The sequence below is a fragment of the Pangasianodon hypophthalmus genome, chromosome 15 (genome assembly GCF_027358585.1).
Source record: "Pangasianodon hypophthalmus isolate fPanHyp1 chromosome 15, fPanHyp1.pri, whole genome shotgun sequence".
Lineage (NCBI taxonomy): Eukaryota > Metazoa > Chordata > Actinopteri > Siluriformes > Pangasiidae > Pangasianodon > Pangasianodon hypophthalmus.
This window is the reverse complement of record NC_069724.1, coordinates 22,898,951-22,921,520: the sequence shown is the minus strand read 5'-3', so window position 1 is coordinate 22,921,520 and position 22,570 is coordinate 22,898,951. Positions and strand designations below refer to the sequence as shown.

The 22,570-nt window shown below is 37.9% G+C and overlaps 1 protein-coding gene across 15 annotated transcripts in view; it reads left to right on the top strand.

The window, feature by feature from the left end:
* sema4d (sema domain, immunoglobulin domain (Ig), transmembrane domain (TM) and short cytoplasmic domain, (semaphorin) 4D) overlaps nucleotides 1–22,570 on the top strand; it is a 71,507-nt gene that overhangs the window by 45,301 nt on the left and 3,636 nt on the right. For 13 of the 15 annotated variants that reach the window (XM_026928916.3, XM_034311175.2, XM_026928920.3 and 10 more), the window contains 12 exons: nucleotides 451–513; nucleotides 602–700; nucleotides 2,439–2,532; nucleotides 2,647–2,763; nucleotides 3,413–3,564; nucleotides 3,817–3,992; nucleotides 4,196–4,352; nucleotides 5,398–5,620; nucleotides 5,813–5,928; nucleotides 6,624–6,799; nucleotides 7,859–7,905; nucleotides 9,217–10,219. In XM_026928916.3, coding sequence (XP_026784717.3) covers nucleotides 451–513; nucleotides 602–700; nucleotides 2,439–2,532; nucleotides 2,647–2,763; nucleotides 3,413–3,564; nucleotides 3,817–3,992; nucleotides 4,196–4,352; nucleotides 5,398–5,620; nucleotides 5,813–5,928; nucleotides 6,624–6,799; nucleotides 7,859–7,905; nucleotides 9,217–10,202 — 2,406 coding nt within the window. In that variant the 3' untranslated portion in view covers nucleotides 10,203–10,219. Of the gene's footprint in view, nucleotides 1–450; nucleotides 514–601; nucleotides 701–2,438; nucleotides 2,533–2,646; nucleotides 2,764–3,412; nucleotides 3,565–3,816; nucleotides 3,993–4,195; nucleotides 4,353–5,397; nucleotides 5,621–5,812; nucleotides 5,929–6,623; nucleotides 6,800–7,858; nucleotides 7,906–9,216; nucleotides 10,220–11,329; nucleotides 11,495–14,363; nucleotides 14,577–22,171; nucleotides 22,264–22,570 lie in introns of those variants that run through there. The other 2 variants (XM_026928925.3, XM_026928924.3) reach the window with 1 other exon arrangement.

The window sequence follows — 22,570 nt, the reverse complement described above, 5'->3', positions numbered from 1 at the left end:
CCAATCAGAATCAAGAACTCAAAACAGTCGTATAAAAAATGGAGCAGTACATTGTAAAGTCTTTACACTGATTACACTGAGTATCCATGTGCAATTGTAAGCGCAAAAGACCGTCGATTGCAGTAGATTAGTTTGGAGAAACACTACATTATTCCTTTTTTCAACACTGTATAATGTTTTAATGAAGACTTTCTTTAATGCTCTTTAGGAACATCATAATCAGTCTGTGCAGGATAAAATTACGATTCTGAGAAGTCTTGCTTTTCTTACAAACGACCCAGAATGAGTCTGCTGTCTCATATCAGCCTGTGATCATTACTGGAACAGAACAAATCATAAGAATTAAAGTGAAACTTCCCGGGCTTTAAATACATAGATGACTATGAGCTTTGAGTGTGAAGAGTGCATGAAGTTTCCCCACTGAACTGAGACCTGTTTTTGTGGTTTTAGGTGCTGTGGAAGGTTCCGAACCGTGACATGAGATTGTGCACCTTAAAAGGGAAATCTGAAGAGGTATATTTTAAAAAATAATATTAATTCAGCACTTTGGAATAATTGTTTTTTTTCCCCCAGTAGACTCTCTTCTTCCTGTTTGTTTCAGACGGACTGTCAGAACTATATCCGGGTTCTTCAGGTGTTGGATGAAGAGCATCTGTACGTGTGTGGAACCCATGCGTTTCAGCCGCTCTGTGATTACCTGGTGTGTACATCTCTGTGGAGATCTCTCAGCCTGGGGTTTCTGTGGGTCCCAGAGCTCTGGTAGATTTTTACGATTAACACAGGGCCAGTACTGATGCCAGAGCCAGTTCTACTGGCCTGAGAGACAAAACATTAATCATTCAGATGTGGCGATTACGTAATGCACCGAACGAACATGATAGCTTGGATGCCATGAGAACCTGTTTTTACCGTTAAAAAAACAAACCCTTTATCATCTACACCCCGCAGAAATCTGTTTCCCTGGACAGTGATTACGTGCAAGATGACAACCAAGCGCTCGAATTGCTTTTAGCTGTTTATTCTGACCATGTAGCTGCTTAATGCATGCTTAGATAGCATTAACAGTGTAGCTCTTATTTAGTTCAATACCGCATTTTTGGTTTTGTTACTTTTATTGCTATTTTCAATGGCGGTCTTGTAACTTTAACTTTAGTTACTTTTCCAGGAGTGACTCCATCCTCAAACTTGGTTTGTTTTGGCACCAGTAGAGACTCAGAGTATGTTTAAAAAAAAAAATAAAAATCACTGTGGGTTCTAGTTTTGCCATGTTCCGGGTTCTAGATCTGGTAACATAGGAACGTTTTTAATTCCTCACCTTTCTGTGAAAGAGGAATTAAAAAAGTTCCTAGGACTGTAGTACAACCCTTTTACCTCTGGCCGTGATTTACCATTAAAAAAACAAAACAACTCCTTTATCATGAACACGGCGAGCAAATCTGTTTCCCGAGACGGTGATTACATGCAAGATGACAAGATAAGTGCTTTAATTGTTTTTAGCTGTTTATTCTGAATGTGTAGTTCCCAGAAAGCACCAGATAAAGCTCCATGTCTGTGGAAAAGCACTATGGGTTTGTTTGAAGATTCTGTATTTTTTTTAGGGTTCGAGATTAAATGGTAATAAGGTTTACTAATAAAGCTCAAATTCACAAGCATGACTCGTTAGGCTCATTTCCACTTCAAAGCTCAGACAAACCAGGGCTGATTTCAGTTATACTATACTGTAAGTTCCAGGAATCTTTTTAGTTCCTATTCTAGAGGAGTTTTTTATTTATTTATTTATTTATGTTTTTTTAACTTCTTATTCAACGTTTTTAAATTCCCGTGTTCAGCTAACAAAATACCGATAGTATAAACTGGTTAAAGATTTTAAAAAGTGGGCTTGCTGAGTTGTGCAAACTTCTATGCAGGGTTTTCTAAGCTTTTAATTATTAATAACACTCTAGACAACGAACGGACATTTCAAGTAACTTCAGAGAGCTTGAACAGAAGAGAAATGACAAATCTAATCCATGCAGAATGATGTTTCAGGAATAAACAGCTGCACGACTCTATAAAGTACAGCAAGTCATGGAAAGTGTCCTGGAGTGTTTCTCCAGCTAGAGAACTTAAATTCACCCTTTGGGTCTGGTTTTATCCGTTCCAAAACACACTCTTGTGTGACAGGAGAACGGAAAAATGAAGCAGTTTAAGATTATCTCGGGAGAGATACGAGATGTTCTCTGGGCTGCAGAACCGGAGTCAGGGTGAGGCTGACTGTACTATCTGTGCTGTGTGTTTTTTTTTTTAAATAAATAAATGTGTTTATCAGTCCAGTGTGCTGATGTGCCTCTCTGGGACGGTGTGTGATAACTCAGTTTTTTATTTACTCAGCCAAGTAAATAGGTTTCCAGAGACTTCCAGAATCTTCTCTTGCTCATGTATGCTCTCTTACCTTGTAGTCTTTAAAAGACTTCACGCTGATGGGAAAGCAGGACGATGGCAGAGGGAAGTGTTCATTCGACCCTACTCAGAGTTTTACCACGGTCATGGTCGGTGAGTGATCAGTGCTTGTACACGCTTAACGTCTCCTGTTAATGCCTGATTGTCCGTGGTGTAATCCTAAGTGCGCGTGTTGACTGGATATCGCTGTGTGTGTTCATCGTACAGACGGCGAGCTGTACTCGGGGACGGCGTATAACTTCCTGGGCAGCGAGCCGATCATCTCGAGATTCTCGAGGCCTCAGAGCCTGCTGCGCACAGAGTACTCCACGTCCTGGCTCAACGGTACACCCCGATCTACTTGCTATTACACCACAGCACTGTTGAATGCTCAATTCTGATTGGTTAGAACGTTCTCTATAACACAACTTCTGACAGTAGTTCCGGCCCCAGACAAATCACAGGTTTATATTAAGGCGTTTCTATAGTCACTAATTCACAGAGGCTTGTATGGCGGATGCGCCACAGTGTCTCTGTAACATGACAAGCTGCCTTTTTTTTAAATTTTATTTATTTATTTTATTAACTTTGAGAAAGAGGAAAAAGGCAACTGGTGAGGGAACAACCTTTTATAGCTGCAACAACGTATGTGAACTTGTTTTGTGGACATTCCACAATGTTAAACATAACTATAAATGGATAAAAAGTATGCTGTGTTATTCTTTAACTAATAATATTTTGTAATTATCAAATCGCTGTGTGAAAGGAATTAAAAAAAAATACACTTCGGGGCGTGCTGCTATTGGAAAATAATTAACGTACAGGTAGTTATAGTAACTTCTCTCTATCACCCCACCATGTTGCTGATTATTTTCCTATAACAGCATGACACTGAGTGTTTCATTCCTTACTTAATGCTAAAGTTTTTTTTCTTTTTTGTTTTGTTTCTGTTTTGTTGTTTTGTTTCTGTTCTGGCCGCGTGTCCTGTGTGCAGAGCCCAGCTTCGTGTTTGCAGACGTGATCCGGGAGGGAAGCAACAGTCAGGACGGAGACGACGATAAGATTTACTACTTCTTCACAGAGGTCTCCGTGGAGTACGAGTTCTTTGGCAAGCTGCTGATTCCCCGTATAGCCCGTGTATGCAAGGTGAGCTTGATGTACTTGCTATGTACATGCTGCCATCTTGTACCGTAGTTTACTGGAATGTGTTTGTGAGCTGAACGTGTGCGAGTGTGACTAGATTTGTTTGTTTGGACTCGTTTGTTATCAGTCTCTTTGGTTTTGTCACCTCTGTCTTTAAAATTTCCTTCCTTTGGTAATTCTGTTGACTAAAATCTGTACCCTACATATTTCCAAAACCATTTTGAGTTAATTAAGACTCTTTCTGTCAAACCTCAGGGGGATTTGGGAGGACAGAGGACTCTGCAGAAGAAGTGGACATCCTTCCTGAAGGCCAAGCTGGTGTGCTCCATGCCCGAGCTCAACTTCGTCTTCAACGTCGTCCATGACGTGTTCATAGTTAAAACCCCTGACTGGAGAGAAACAGTCATCTATGGGGTCTTCACTTCCCAGTGGTGAGCGTGTGTGTGTGTGTGTGTGTGTGCATGTGTGGTTGAAAGATTAATCCTCATTTCCTGTTCTGATTAACCATTACACACACGTCTCCACATCAGCCGTGGGCCTTAGTCATCTGCCACACGTCACGGCATCGAGTGGAATGAGGAAGTGAGGGTTAATTTTCATACAAAGTTAATTCTAGTTCTCTTCTCTCTTTTAGGGGGAACATGGGCCTCTCTGCCGTGTGTGCGTATAACATGACATCAGTGGACGAGGTGTTCTCTAAGGGGAAGTACATGCAGAAGGCCACGGTGGAGCAATCCCACACCAAGTGGGTCCAATACAACGGCATCACACCCTCTCCCAGGCCCGGAGCGGTGCGTATACCCACACACAGCACTAGCGCATGGGGTCTGTGATACGATTACAGCATTATATTTTCATATTTCCAAACTGGTAACGGTACACATTTTCATGGAGATGCTATTGAAAAATGACTAGTGCACGTTAAATCAATAAATTCCAGTGGCAGTGTAAAACTGGTCGTAATCCCCCGATTTAAACTTCCATGTAAATCAATTCTACAGGTCTTTAGGACAGACTGCTTTTCCTAACCAGCTCTTAGTTGTGTGGATTTGAGAGAGAGCGAGCCTCACATGATTCCCAAATTACATATGATGCATCTGCAGACGCTCTTCATAAAAACAGATTTAGAAAACCTGTGTAATCATTGATGTGAAGTTTTCTGTAAGGAGATGTTCAACAATTATGGAAGGAGTCTCCAGTGTCAGCACAAAGCTGTAACTTTTCGAAACTAGTTTCCGATTCATCTTCAGAATGACTTTTGCGGTTTCTCTGCAACATGATGGGCCGCACTTTTTTTTTTTTTGCCTCATGTTAACTTCGAGAGAAAGAAAAAAGAGAGGCTAGTGAGGGGAAGATTGTTTATAGCTGCTATAATGTAAATGATAACAATTAAACTAAACTAACTTGATTTGAGGACGTTCCACAATTAAATGTAACTATAGATGGATAAAAAGTCCAAAGTGTCCTTCTTTGATAAATTAAATTGTCAGTGTTGGAAAATTGCTGAGAGGAATAAGAGGAATAAAACACTTCGGGATGTGCTGTTATTTGAAAACAATAATCAACTTTATGGCAGTTACACCGCTTCATCACACCACCGTCATTGATTAATTTCCTAAAACAGCACGTTTTATTCGTTACATGGTCCATGGTACATCATGTGATGCATCCTAGACTTCCCCGCTTTAGTCGTAAGAAACTTGCTCCAGTTGTTTTATGATCGCCTTTTGTCTTGACTATTTACTTTGACTGAATGATGTTACACACATTATCAGTTTTTCTGCAATGGTATGATGTAAACCTGACTCCACCTGTTCTCTTCTTTGTGTTCTACAGTGCATTAACAACCAGAACCGCAAGCAGAACATCACCAACTCCCTGCTGCTCCCGGATAAGACGCTGCAGTTTGTGAAGGACCACCCGCTCATGGCCGACCCCGTGCTGCCCATCGGCCACGGGCCGCGCCTCACCGCCAAGGACGTCAACTACACACAGATCGTCGTGGAGAGAGTCACTGCCCTCGACAACCGCGTCTACGATGTCCTCTTCACCGCCACCGGTGAGTGTGTGTGATCTCCGCGTACATCATGGAGTCTGTATGTTATGAGGTCTGGAAGATTCTTAAGATGTTCTAAAGGTGTTTGAAGGACATCAGACGCATATCTGTTATCAAAAATAATCAATGATGTTTTTAATTGATTATTTAAATTCTTATTTTTAAAATCTGTCAATGATGACACTGTGTTATCAGATAAAGGATTTCTGCACAAATCCGTGGTGTTTGAAGGAGGCTCGCACATAATCGAAGAGATCCAGCTGCTGAAAAACCCACAGCCAATCAAAACCCTGCTGCTCTCCACAAAAGAGGTATGGGCAAAGATGCAAAAGTACAAAAATGCTATGCAACTTTTATGTATTTTTTTTTAAATACATATAAAAGTCGGACACCAAACAACAATATATAAATGCTTATGTGCTGTTGTGTTTATTTTAAATTTCGTGATGGGCTCCAGTAGCATTTTGGGAAGGAACTGCAATCTGATTGGTTACAGAACGACTGACAATCTAATCATTTATTTAGCATCAGCTATGACTTCCTTCTCAGGTGATAATGTATATATTTTTTTAGATTTGTAATTGCACCTTTTTCTTTCGCTGTATTTTTTTTATGAGTACGTTCTTAGCTCCATGGACCCAAAGTGAAATTTATCTACATCACTCCAGTTCAGATTCAGTAAACATTTTAAAAGGTGTGAAAACAGCCTTAGACTTCTCTTATTAATTATTCTATTGAAAGTGTTTGGAGTAGACAGGTTTTCTGTTCTTTTAAGCGTGTGATGTAGCACTGCCTCATTTCGTTGTGCAATACACATAACGCTGATTTTGAGCAACACTAGGGTGACTGTGTGCATGAGAAAGGAACCGTGATCATGTGTTCTCAGCTGTTGAGGAAGAGGAAAATTTCCAGCTGTGGAGACGGTGTTCCACCAAGAACAAATAAAAAACAAAAAAATTACTCGTTTTTTTTTTATCACACTAACTCATTACTTTGTTCTCTACAGGGCAGCTTCCTGTACGCGGGTTCGGACTCAGGAGTGGTCCAGTCTCCAGCTGCGTTCTGTGACAAATACATGACCTGCACAGACTGCATTCTTGCCCGCGACCCGTACTGTGCCTGGGACACACACGCTACTACCTGTATTAACATTTTCCAGAAGCAGGATAACAGACAGCACCGGTTAGTTACTCACCTGAACATGATGTCATGATTCTCCATGTGATGATGAAACCCAGACTGTTGTTTGTGTATACATGTACTCTGTTCATATCTAGGTTTTATCGCAGGTGTTTGACAGAAGATTTCTTATTACTCCTTATTAGAAAGTCACGGTCATGAAGAAAACGCAAAAGAATGTCACTAGAAAAGAGACAGGCTTCAGTAGCGAGTGCTTGGTAATCGGTTAATTAGTGGTACGTAGGAGCCTGGCAGAAATAAATGCTATCTGCTGTATGCTACAGCTAAAGCTTTCTCATAACACAGTCATTTGAATGCTAGTTTTAACAGTGCAGAATGTAGAGACTAGGTTTAAAAATATTGTGCCTGCCATGTACTCGCAGTGCATTATGGGGAATCTTTCAATCGCTGAGACTGCATCTGGGCATCCTAGGGTTTAAGACAACTCTACTAATTTATAGGTGTGTAACGATACACTCCGGTCACGATTCGATTCACTTCGTGATACTGGCCTCATGATTCGATTCATTTTGATTCTCAGAATCATTTGAATGAAATTTGAGTGAATAAAAATCGTGACTGAAAAGATTTTCTGAATTATAAGCAATGCAAAACAATGTGCATTTTTGTCCGTATAAAACTAAATAAGTCAAAAATTGCTACGAACAGACGTTTAATATTGTAAACAAACTACAGTTACTACAGGTTGAACATATCTTTAAAAAAATTTTAAATAAATTTACAAATTCTCTCAAAGATTTGATTGAATTAACCAAGACTCTAACCCAGAGAACATGATGGATTGAAACATAATGAGCTCCATAGCAGTCTGAGGCGTCATTTTAACTAGAAATAGAGCTCCAAAGTCGGCTAAAATGCCCGAAATTAATGAGATAGGCATTACCTCTAGCATGGTGACATTTACCTGAAACAGAAATGACCTGATGTGCTTCTTCAGATCAGCATCCCATGATTATTTATATTTTAATTAACACCATTGTGTCTCCCGTACAATAATATTCTATATTCTGATCATTCTTCTTTCTCTTTTTTAATCTATAGGAAGTTTATTCAGAACCTGAGAGGAGATGCAGGTGAATGTCCATCAGGTAGGTGCTTTAGATAACTGCCCTCACATCCATTATGAAAACCTTCCAGCCTGTTGATCCGGATGGATCGATGGGAATGGAGTATGTGTTCGTCAGTTAGTCACCAGAAAAAAAACAAACAAAAAAAAACATAATGACACAAACCTAACAAGTTCCTGTAGTTTTATTTCCTTTAATAAATCTTATTAAGGAGAAAGGCCAGAACAGGAACATCACATCTCTATAATACAGCACCGATTTGCAATGCAAAGTCTTCAGGACATTTTTTGCTCAGTACCCGCAGCCACGGCGACTGTTGTGATGGTAAAGCTGTTAAGGCTGGTGGTTGACACGCTATGTGTGGTTACGTGCAGGTCGTGATTAGGATAAGAGTCAGTTCTGATGTTGGTGCAGATTAGATCTGCTCACATTTGTGTTTGCATGTGACCCGTCTCTATCATTAGTGTGAACTCTTAACAGCCCGCATTTGTGTACACGGACTAATTCATAATTCATAAAACATAATGCACACGTCAATATGAGTCATGACAACAACAACTAAAAAAAAAAAAGTGTTTGGGGAAAAAAAGTGAGTGTTTACACTGATTTACCCTGTAGACTGGCTCACAGCTCGGCCGTGATCAGGGCAGATTTTTTTAAAAATGGCCACATAACGTTATTTAGCTAGATTCAAAATAGATTCACTGTTTTTTTTTTTGTTTTTTTTTTTTTTTATTTAATTTATTTAAATCAACAGCCTTTTCTTTAACTCTAAAAAGAGTCTATTAAAAGTCTATGTTCATTCAAATTTAATCATTTGAATAAATAATAACTTTTGAAGTCACATTAATTAAGCATAAACAAAATTATACTTAAAATATAAATATTCCACCATATAATGTAACAATCAGTTAAAACTAATCAAGATCATTTTAGTCTATTAGTTATCTTTAGCTAGGCTCATTAATCTTGTAAATAATTCAGAAAGCTACTTGTGAAGAATTTCCATCTGTGTCACATTTAAGTAAAAACTCATATTAGGCCACTTTAACTTTGTAATGTGAAAGCGGCTCTTGTTTGAGCCGTTGCTGGAGCAGTATGTCGTGTCTGCTGATCTGAAGTCACAAGACAAGTTGAGAGCTTTGCTGATAGAATCCTTTGCAAAGAGAAGCAAGCTAGTGACTGGAGGGATGCAGGAGTAAATAATTATGCTGCAATCCACTGTACTTGGAGAACCCCGACCACTCAGCTGATCTGTGAACCAGCTTTTCATGAACTAGACACGGGCATTTCTCCATTTTAATCCTCTCTTCCGTCTCCTCTCTCCCACAGCGAGACCACGCTCCATAGACAGGCCCCAGCAGGTGGTGGTGAAGCCGGGCAGTTCGGCGGAGCTGTTGTGCAGCGTGCGCTCAAACCTGGCGCAGGTTTTCTGGAAGGTCAACGATAGCATCCTGACCGAGTCGGGTCACTTCCTCCTGATGGGCGACTCGGGGCTGCTCATCTACAGTGTGGCTCCACAGAACCAGGGCCGCTACGACTGCTGGACCGTCGAGTCCGCTGCCGGGAAGAACTTCACCCGGCTGGTGGCCTCCTACAATCTACAGCTGGAGCGTCCCGAAATCTCGCCCGTGTCCTCAGTCGAGATCGTCAACATCCCCGATCCTGATTCATCCTCATCCCGCACCATCAGCACCACCACGGCACCGCGAGGTAATAACGGCAACAGTAACACCGCAGGACCTTCTCCACTAACTCCATCTACCCTGTCCAGTGTGCCTCCGCCCCCACTAACCCGCCCCGCTACCACGGCTAACGTCTACGGTGCAAAAGCAGAAACTAAACATTACGTCCCTCCTCAAAGTAGCGATTCACGAAATCAAGGACCTGAGATCAAGGATCCTCACGCAAAGTACCTCCAGTATGACAACAGTAATGCGCTGCTATTCCTCTTCCTGCTCTTCTTCCTCCTTTTCCTGTTCGGCCTGGGGTATAACTGCTACATGCAGTACCTTCCAGGTCCGTGTCTGAGGCTCCGTGCCGCCGTGCTCGGCTCGCAGAAGAAGCCGCAGCGCGAGTACACAGCCTGTGAGGGGGGATTGATGGAAGTGTTGCCGGAAAAACGCGACCGGAACGAACCGCCACGCCAGAACGGAGCGCTCCGAGACACAGGATACGAAACGGAACCAGAGAGCGGAAATGGCAAAATTCCATCGAATAGCTATGAAGAGGACAACGATAGCACCTTGAAGCAAGGACCGTTTGACATAAACTGCGAATCCCAACCGATCGAGTACGCAGACGCCGATGCATCGTAATGGAAACTAGCGAAAAAGAAAGAAGAGACGACTTTTCTCTGTAACGTGTACCGATGTTTGGATAGATTTAATCCCAAACATCACATACTGAAACACAACCTTTTTTTTTTTTTTTTTTTTTTTTGTGGTCTAGCTGTCTCACCTTGCTGTTTTTTTTTTTTTTTTTTTTTTTTTGACAATCTGATTTTTGACAGCGTCAATTTTTTGCGTGGATCATCAAGCAAAAAAAAAAAAATCCACATGATTCCAAATTGGAAACATAGTTTACCAAATTGGTAAGTTAACTCAATGTTTTCCAAATTGGAGCAATATAATTTTTTTTTTTTTTTTTTTGGCGGTGGGCGGGGACTGTTTTCTCATTTTTTTCTTTCCTTTCACCCTCCCTACAATCTGTTGCGCTGTTTCTGGCGTTGTTGCGTGTTACTCTCAGGGACGTTGATCGTACTTTGCCAAATCTTTCCAGATCAGCACATGAAGGAAGGAACCAGCGTTCTCCATTTATGGGGGGGAAAGAAAAACAGAATGCTGGATGGATTGATGAGCTAACACGGACATCGTGAGGAAAATCGTTCCTCATGGATGCGGAAATATGAATTATGGAAGACGGGAGACGAAGATGCAACAGTTTTTTTTTTTTTTTAAGTTGTTTTTTTTTCAATGAGACGCAAAAAAAAAAGAACGTACCCACTGTGAGCGTTTGGTTCTGTGAAATTGGCGTTCCAGGCTCAGTTCTTGTTATCCTGTGGTTCTTACTCACTCACCAGATGTTTCTAAACTTCCTAGGTTCCTCTCTAACAGCCCAGATCCTGAGAACCTCTGTGTCCTGCATGAACTTCGTGTTGGAGCAGGAACACGCAGAGTGCGTGACACGGGGGTTCTTCAGGACCAGGGAACAGGGTTCTCTTTATGTTTTAGATCTTTTGAAGATTATTATTATTTAAGCATCTAAATTAGTTGTATTTTGGAGGGTTTTTTTTCTCGTTTTTTAACTAACAAGTTCTCAATTTGTTTCCGTCTCACTTCTGTGTGTGTGTGTGTGTGTGTGTGTGTCTTTTCTGAATTTCTTACTGTGCCCTCTCTCTCTCTCTCTCTTTCTCCTGTCCACTCCTCCCTCTCTCCCTGCACAGCTTGCTCATCTTTTCCTTCCTCCTCTTCCTCTTCCTCCTCCTCCTCTTCCTCAGTATGGAGAGGTTTGGAGGGTGGAGGTGCTCGTCTGCTCCCCCCGCTGCTGAGCGAGCAGTCCTGGGGTGTTCACTCCCACCAGGCCTTCCTCCTCTTCTGCCTGGCTGTGGGTGAGTGGTACCTCTGACCTTTGACCTCTGCAGTCTGCCTGGCCTGCTCGCAGTCTCTCATGCTTGCTGTTGCAGTGGTTTTTCCCCTCTTTCTCTCTCACTCTTTCTCTTCCTCTTCTTTCTTTCTTTCTGTCTCAACCTCTCTCCCGTCCTCTGCCTTTCTCTCTGTCTGCCTCTTTCTGTCCTCTATTTCTCCCTCTATCCACGCTCACTCACTTTCTCTTTCTCTCTGTCTTTCTCTCACACACACCCACACACTCAGTCCTCAAAAGATTCTGTCCTCTCTCTCTGTACACTCTGTCTCTTTCTGCCCCCTTTCCATCCCCCTTTTCTCTCTCTTTCCGTACCCTTTCTCCCTCTCTCTCCTCTGTCTGCCCCCTGTCCGTGTTCTCTCTCTCTCTCTCTCTCTCTCTCTCTCTCTCTCTCTCCCTCCCTCTCTCTCTCTCTCTCTCTCTCTCTCTCTCTCTGATCCTGTACTGTTATCTCTGTCTGTTCTCTTTCACCTGGTCACGATACTCCACAAAAGTGCTTCCTTTCCTTTCTGTCTGTATTTTTCTTTTCATTTATCATCTCAGCACAGCTCTTTTGAGCTCCAGGCCTTCTGATTAATCAGTAAAAAGTTCTGTTAAACTTTATGAAGACGAGGAAGCGATTGTGTAGTATTGACACAATGCAGATGCTCATGGCTCTGAGTGATGCATGTTGCCAAATCTTCTGCGAACACTCCTTCCCTCCATCACTGCGTTCATGCCTGGACCGGTCCGTGTTCTAACGTATTAGTACGACTCTGGAAGAGTTTGCACAACACATAAACAGATAATTTATTTAACTCCTACCGGGACAGTTTCCAAAAAAAAATAAAAAATAAAATCGTTTGTAATTTCAAGCTGGTGACTCTTTTCTATCTTTTTTTCTGTCATGTTTGGAAAATCAGACTTCTTTCCCTCTGACGTTGGACTGAGTTTGCTGTTAGACTTGCCTCTGCGTAAATTAAAAAAAAAAAAAAACTAAAAAAAATTAAACATCAGACTGAACTTTGAGCCCAGTGTATATTTGACCTGTTTCAGTATGTTATTGTACTTTTTTTTTTTCCATATTTACTTGTACAGTGTAAATATAAGTACATATGTATATTGTCTGACTGTACATAATTTTTCTTTAAATTTTAGCACCCTTAATAAATGTTGAATTAATTGACGTTAAAGATCCTGTTTGCTTCCTTCACTTATATCAGACATCAGAGATTTAAACTGTAAACTAACTGGACATCTAAAGCAGAACAATCAGAGCTGTATTAAAACATATTACAGCGTTTGTGGTTTTTCAGGGTTTAATGGTTTTTAATCAGATGTGAGCCGAGATGTCCACTAAACTACTAAACCAATTTTATTTAATCTGGGATTACATGTAATTGTGTAATTGTTATGTGTTTAAAAAAAAAAAAGTCATCATAAAGCTGTTTTAATTCCTATTAAGTCCCCTAATATTCCTATTTTTACTAAATTATAGCACAGCTGTTTTAACATAAAACTCCACATTGGTTCATTTAAGTAACTTCATAAATGAGCTGTAAAGAATTAGTTATTTTTTATACAACACACACAAACTAAACATGCAATTGCATGTAAAATATATGCAGTTAAATGCAGTTAAAATTTAAAGGACAAAACTAAGAAAAATATTATATTTCTCAGATGTTCATTCAGATATTAATTGTGTAAAGAATAAAACACTCAGTGTCATGCTCTTATAGGAAAATAAACAACAATGAGGTGGTGTGATGAAGCGGAGTTGCTTTTCCCGCCCTGAAGTTGATGATTTTCCAATAACAGCATGTCCCTTAGTGATTTATTCCTCTTAGACAACAGCAATTTGCCAAAGATTACAATTTCCATTTGTTAAAGAATGACGTTATACTTTTTATCCCTTTACAGTTACATGTAATGTTGTTGAATGTCCACAAAAAACAAGTTAGTTCCTGTTCTCACTTACATTATAGCCGCTATAAACAGTTGTTCCCTCACCTGCAGTTTGTCATGTTACTGAGAAATAACAAAGCATAAAACTTGCCGATTTTAACAAAGCACTGACACTGGAGACTCCTTCCATAAATGTTAACTAAACGTATCTTTACCAAATATCAATGATTTACATGTTTTTTTAACACACTTATTATTCTTAAATTATGTGGAGCGTCCAACATACTAGACCCTTTGAATGAGCTGTTACTGTAGAAAAGAGAACATACTCGAATGAGCGTGTCAGTATAAACCCGTGATTTGTCTCGCAGCTGGTACTACTGTCAGAGCTGCTGTTATAGAAAATTAATCAACATTTAATAACCAATTAAAATTGAGAACCCAAGGGGGGTGCAGACTTTTGCACTGAGCACAAGCACAACAGCAAATTTAATTTTATAGCAATTTTTTAAGTGCAATGATCAGCTTTTCTCTTTAAAGGATTTTCACGAGCACTTAAACATAATCACTATTAACCGAAGTCATATATGTAGCTTCGAGACGTCGAACCTCGAGTGATCACTGTGGCGTTTTATCAGTTAATAATAAAAGCATTTATGCTGTCTCGTGAAAACTGCAGCTATAATTGAGTTTGTGGGCGTGTCCAAGCCATAACATCTCACCGTGTTCATCTTCAGACTACTGATTCTATACATACAGTATAATAATATTTCTGTATATATTTACGCACGTGTTTTGACGTGATTGGTTCCTCGCTTCTCCCGACGCATGGCTTTAACCAAAGCACGCAGCCATTAGGAGAATTAAGTGTGTTAGTGTGTGTGTTACGGACGGGAGCTTGTGAGTGTTCTGCGTGTTTTGTTTGCATGTAAGTGCCGTTTGTCCCTCAGGTCCCAGTGACGTTAGCCTTCAGTGGCACTCGAATGGGCGGAGACTGGAGACGCCCGTCACAGAGTACAGACACGCCCTCGGTGCTGATGCTGTGCTGGTGAGCAGCTGGGTGAGGGAGGAGCCTCTGGGTAAAGACGCCCAATACCAGTGCAGCGCAGTGTCTGGGGCAGGAAATGACACGTCTAAAATCGATCTCCGACTCAGTAGCAGAGGTAAAGGATCCTAATGGAGGTGATGAACAATTGACTCAGGCATAAAGTTCTGTTAGGCTCAAGTCTGGAGTGTATCAGATGTGTTTAAGTAAGCTTGCTGTTTGTGTCTGAGGACTATTTAATGTTCTCTTGGGTTCCATTAGGCCTCCAGTTAAACACACAGCAAATATACACAGACTGCTGTTCGGGGAAAATATACGGTATTATACTCTGTATCAGACTCGTATATACTCATCATTATAATACTCTATATTATAGCCCCTATATCAGACTCGTATATACTCATCATTATAATATTCTATATTATAGCCCCTATATGAGACTCTTATATACTCGGCATTATAATACTCTATATTATAGCCCCTATATCAGACTCTTATATACTCGTCATTATAATACTCTATATTATAGCCCCTATATCAGACTCGTATATACTCGTCATTATAATACTCTATATTATAGCCCCTATATCAGACTCGTATATACTCGTCATTATAATACTCTATATTATAGCCCCTATATCAGACTCTTATATACTCGTCATTATAATACTCTATATTATAGCCCCTCTATCAGACTCTTATATACTCGTCATTATAATACTCTATATTATAGCCCCTCTATCAGACTCTTATACACTCGTCATTATAATACTCTATATTATAGCCCCTATATCAGACTCTTATATACTCGTCATTATAATACTCTATATTATAGCCCCTCTATCAGACTCTTATATACTCGTCATTATAATACTCTATATTATAGCCCCTATATCAGACTCTTATACACTCGGCATTATAATACTCTATATTATAGCCCCTATATCAGACTCTTATATACTCGTCATTATAATACTCTATATTATAGCCTCTATATCAGACTCTTATATACTCGTCATTATAATACTCTATATTATAGCCTCTATATCAGACTCTTATATACTCGGCATTATAATACTCTATTTTATAGCCCCTCTATCAGACTCTTATATACTCGTCATTATAATACTCTATATTATAGCCCCTCTATCAGACTCGTATATACTCGTCATTATAATACTCTATATTATAGCCCCTATATCAGACTCGTATATACTCGTCATTATAATACTCTATATTATAGCCCCTATATCAGACTCTTATATACTCGTCATTATAATACTCTATATTATAGCCCCTATATCAGACTCTTATATACTCGGCATTATAATACTCTATATTATAGCCCCTCTATCAGACTCTTATATACTCGTCATTATAATACTCTATATTATAGCCCCTATATCAGACTCTTATACACTCGGCATTATAATACTCTATATTATAGCCCCTCTATCAGACTCTTATATACTCGTCATTATAATACTCTATATTATAGCCTCTATATCAGACTCTTATATACTCGTCATTATAATACTCTATTTTATAGCCCCTCTATCAGACTCTTATATACTCGTCATTATAATACTCTATATTATAGCCCCTATATCAGACTCGTATATACTCGTCATTATAATACTCTATATTATAGCCCCTATATCAGACTCTTATATACTCGTCATTATAATACTCTATATTATAGCCTCTATATCAGACTCTTATATACTCGTCATTATAATACTCTATATTATAGCCCCTATATCAGACTCTTATATACTCAGCATTATAATACTCTATATTATAGCCCCTATATCAGACTCTTATATACTCGTCATTATAATACTCTATATTATAGCCCCTCTATCAGACTCTTATATACTCGTCATTATAATACTCTATATTATAGCCTCTATATCAGACTCTTATATACTCGTCATTATAATACTCTATATTATAGCCCCTCTATCAGACTCTTATATACTCGTCATTATAATACTCTATATTATAGCCTCTATATCAGACTCTTATATACTCGTCATTATAATACTCTATTTTATAGCCCCTATATCAGACTCTTATATACTCGTCATTATAATACTCTATATTATAGCCCCTCTATCAGACTCTTATATACTCGTCATTATAATACTCTATATTATAGCCTCTATATCAGACTCTTATATACTCAGCATTATAATACTCTATATTATAGCCCCTCTATCAGACTCTTATATACTCGTCATTATAATACTCTATATTATAGCCCCTATATCAGACTCTTATATACTCGTCATTATAATACTCTATATTATAGCCCCTCTATCAGACTCTTATATACTCGTCATTATAATACTCTATATTATAGCCCCTCTGTCAGACTCTTATACACTCGGCATTATAATACTCTATATTATAGCCTCTATATCAGACTCTTATATACTCGTCATTATAATACTCTATATTATAGCCCCTCTATCAGACTCGTATACACTCGTCATTATAATACTCTATATTATAGCCCCTATATCAGACTCTTATACACTCGGCATTATAATACTCTATATTATAGCCTCTATATCAGACTCTTATATACTCGTCATTATAATACTCTATATTATAGCCCCTCTATCAGACTCGTATACACTCGTCATTATAATACTCTATATTATAGCCCCTATATCAGACTCTTATACACTTGGCATTATAATACTCTATATTATAGCCTCTATATCAGACTCTTATATACTCGTCATTATAATACTCTATATTATAGCCCCTATATCAGACTCTTATACACTCGTCATTATAATACTCTATATTATAGCCCCTCTGTCAGACTCTTATACACTCGGCATTATAATATTCTATATTATAGCCTCTATATCAGACTCTTATATACTCGTCATTATAATACTCTATATTATAGCCTCTATATCAGACTCTTATACACTCGGCATTATAATACTCTATATTATAGCCTCTATATCAGACTCTTATATACTCGGCATTATAATACTCTGTATTATAGCCCCTATATCAGACTCTTATATACTCGGCATTATAATACTCTACATTATAGCCCCTATATCAGACTCTTATACACTCGGCATTATAATACTCTACATTATAGCCCCTATATCAGACTCTTATACACTCGGCATTATAATACTCTATATTATAGCCCCTATATCAGACTCTTATACACTCGGCATTATAATACTCTGTATTATAGCCCCTATATCAGACTCTTATATACTCGGCATTATAATACTCTACATTATAGCCCCTATATCAGACTCTTATATACTCAGCATTATAATACTCTATATTATAGCCCCTATATCAGACTCGTATACACTCGGCATTATAATATTCTATATTATAGCCCCTGTATCAGACTCGTATACACTCGGCATTATAATACTCTATATTATAGCCCCTATATCACACTCTTATATACTCGGCATTATAATACTCTGTATTATAGCCCCTATATCAGACTCTTATATACTCGGCATTATAATACTCTACATTATAGCCCCTATATCAGACTCTTATACACTCGGCATTATAATACTCTACATTATAGCCTCTATATCAGACTCTTATACACTCGGCATTATAATACTCTATATTATAGCCCCTATATCAGACTCTTATACACTCGGCATTATAATACTCTGTATTATAGCCCCTATATCAGACTCTTATATACTCAGCATTATAATACTCTATATTATAGCCCCTATATCAGACTCTTATATACTCGGCATTATAATACTCTATATTATAGCCCCTCTATCAGACTCTTATATACTCGTCATTATAATACTCTATTTTATAGCCCCTCTATCAGACTCTTATATACTCGTCATTATAATACTCTATATTATAGCCCCTATATCAGACTCGTATATACTCGTCATTATAATACTCTATATTATAGCCCCTATATCAGACTCTTATATACTCGTCATTATAATACTCTATATTATAGCCTCTATATCAGACTCTTATATACTCGTCATTATAATACTCTATATTATAGCCTCTATATCAGACTCTTATATACTCGTCATTATAATACTCTATATTATAGCCCCTCTATCAGACTCTTATATACTCGTCATTATAATACTCTATATTATAGCCTCTATATCAGACTCTTATATACTCGTCATTATAATACTCTATTTTATAGCCCCTCTATCAGACTCTTATATACTCGTCATTATAATACTCTATATTATAGCCCCTATATCAGACTCGTATATACTCGTCATTATAATACTCTATATTATAGCCTCTATATCAGACTCTTATATACTCGTCATTATAATACTCTATATTATAGCCCCTATATCAGACTCTTATATACTCAGCATTATAATACTCTATATTATAGCCTCTATATCAGACTCTTATATACTCGTCATTATAATACTCTATATTATAGCCCCTCTATCAGACTCTTATATACTCGTCATTATAATACTCTATATTATAGCCTCTATATCAGACTCTTATATACTCGTCATTATAATACTCTATATTATAGCCCCTCTATCAGACTCTTATATACTCGTCATTATAATACTCTATATTATAGCCTCTATATCAGACTCTTATATACTCGTCATTATAATACTCTATTTTATAGCCCCTCTATCAGACTCTTATATACTCGTCATTATAATACTCTATATTATAGCCCCTCTATCAGACTCTTATATACTCGTCATTATAATACTCTATATTATAGCCTCTATATCAGACTCTTATATACTCAGCATTATAATACTCTATATTATAGCCCCTCTATCAGACTCTTATATACTCGTCATTATAATACTCTATATTATAGCCCCTATATCAGACTCTTATATACTCGTCATTATAATACTCTATATTATAGCCCCTCTATCAGACTCTTATATACTCGTCATTATAATACTCTATATTATAGCCCCTCTGTCAGACTCTTATACACTCGGCATTATAATACTCTATATTATAGCCTCTATATCAGACTCTTATATACTCGTCATTATAATACTCTATATTATAGCCCCTCTATCAGACTCTTATACACTCGTCATTATAATACTCTATATTATAGCCCCTATATCAGACTCTTATACACTCGGCATTATAATACTCTATATTATAGCCTCTATATCAGACTCTTATATACTCGTCATTATAATACTCTATATTATAGCCCCTCTATCAGACTCGTATACACTCGTCATTATAATACTCTATATTATAGCCCCTATATCAGACTCGTATACACTCGGCATTATAATACTCTATATTATAGCCTCTATATCAGACTCTTATATACTCGTCATTATAATACTCTATATTATAGCCCCTATATCAGACTCTTATACACTCGTCATTATAATACTCTATATTATAGCCCCTCTGTCAGACTCTTATACACTCGGCATTATAATACTCTATATTATAGCCTCTATATCAGACTCTTATATACTCGTCATTATAATACTCTATATTATAGCCTCTATATCAGACTCTTATACACTCGGCATTATAATACTCTGTATTATAGCCCCTATATCAGACTCTTATATACTCGTCATTATAATACTCTATATTATAGCCTCTATATCAGACTCTTATATACTCGTCATTATAATACTCTATATTATAGCCTCTATATCAGACTCTTATATACTCGTCATTATAATACTCTATATTATAGCCCCTCTATCAGACTCTTATATACTCGGCATTATAATACTCTGTATTATAGCCCCTATATCAGACTCTTATATACTCGGCATTATAATACTCTACATTATAGCCCCTATATCAGACTCTTATACACTCGGCATTATAATACTCTACATTATAGCCCCTATATCAGACTCTTATACACTCGGCATTATAATACTCTATATTATAGCCCCTATATCAGACTCTTATACACTCGGCATTATAATACTCTGTATTATAGCCCCTATATCAGACTCTTATATACTCGGCATTATAATACTCTACATTATAGCCCCTATATCAGACTCTTATATACTCAGCATTATAATACTCTATATTATAGCCCCTATATCAGACTCGTATACACTCGGCATTATAATATTCTATATTATAGCCCCTATATCAGACTCGTATACACTCGGCATTATAATACTCTATATTATAGCCCCTATATCACACTCTTATATACTCGGCATTATAATACTCTGTATTATAGCCCCTATATCAGACTCTTATATACTCGGCATTATAATACTCTACATTATAGCCCCTATATCAGACTCTTATACACTCGGCATTATAATACTCTACATTATAGCCCCTATATCAGACTCTTATACACTCGGCATTATAATACTCTATATTATAGCCCCTATATCAGACTCTTATACACTCGGCATTATAATACTCTGTATTATAGCCCCTATATCAGACTCTTATATACTCGGCATTATAATACTCTACATTATAGCCTCTATATCAGACTCTTATACACTCGGCATTATAATATTCTATATTATAGCCCCTATATCAGACTCGTATACACTCGGCATTATAATATTCTATATTATAGCCCCTATATCAGACTCGTATACACTCGGCATTATAATACTCTATATTATAGCCCCTATATCACACTCTTATATACTCGGCATTATAATACTCTATATTATAGCCCCTATATCAGACTCTTATACACTCGTCATTATAATACTCTATATTATAGCCCCTCTATCAGACTCTTATACACTCGGCATTATAATACTCTATATTATAGCCTCTATATCAGACTCGTATACACTCGGCATTATAATACTCTATATTATAGCCCCTATATCACACTCTTATATACTCGGCATTATAATACTCTGTATTATAGCCCCTATATCAGACTCTTATACACTCGGCATTATAATACTCTATATTATAGCCCCTATATCAGACTCTTATACACTCGGCATTATAATATTCTTTATTATAGCCCCTATATCAGACTCTTATATACTCAGCATTATAATACTCTATATTATAGCTTCTATATCAGATTCTATAACACTCATTATTATACTCAGTCAGACTCTATTATACTCATTATTGTCCTCATATATTAATAACGAATAAGCAAAAACAGCACAGATGGCTAGTACTGTGCTCTGTGAAATTGGCGTTCCGGTGAACAAGTTGCGATTCCAGGCTCAGTTCTTGTTACCGTGTGGTTCTTACTCACTCACAAGATATGTGAACTCGAAGTTCCTTGGTTCTTCTAACACACTGGTCCTATAGAATCCCTGTGTCCTGTACATTTTTGCAGGAAGTCTGTGGAAACCTAATCACTCTTTACAACCTTGGTGAGCAGAAAAGCATTTCAGACATGCATAATACACTGAACCTTGAGCCTGATCAGCTTGATCAAAGCATGTCATTCAGTGTGAACATCTCTAGGCAGACCTACACAACATGATCTTTGCAGTCAGAAAGCCAAGTCAAGATAAAAAAAAAGAGAAATAAAAACCTTTCATTTTGGTGAAATGTATTTTTGGGGTCTTCAAGTTGAAGTATACTTATAACAAAGTACATTATAGGTAGAAAAAACAGATCTTGGCCGAAACCCATGGCGGCACTGATGGGTTTTCCCAGACCACCATACAGTTGTTCTCCAGGCAGAATCTGTTGTGTTGCTTTTTGTAGATGAAGCCAACGCCGTGTCCGAAGAGCTGAACCAGTGGAGAGCCGCCCTCGCTGAGCACGAGCAACAGTTTCACAACTGGAAGAAAATTTGGGTAGGTGTGCACACACAGCTCACACACAGTACCACCACCTCTGTAAACACCTGCTGGCTCACTGGACTGGTTTCAACCCCGACAAGTCTTGTTCTTATTGAGTGTGGAATGAAAATTGTGAAAATTGCTGTGCACTCCTGGGCAAAAAAATATAAAATGCCTAGATGGTATTAATGGTATTAAGGTTTTATATATTAAGTGTATTAAGTATATATTATATTATGTATAAATATATTAAGGATATTAAGTACAAAATTCATTATGTGGTTATCTGCCACTCCTGATGCAGTCCATCAAGGGCCACAAG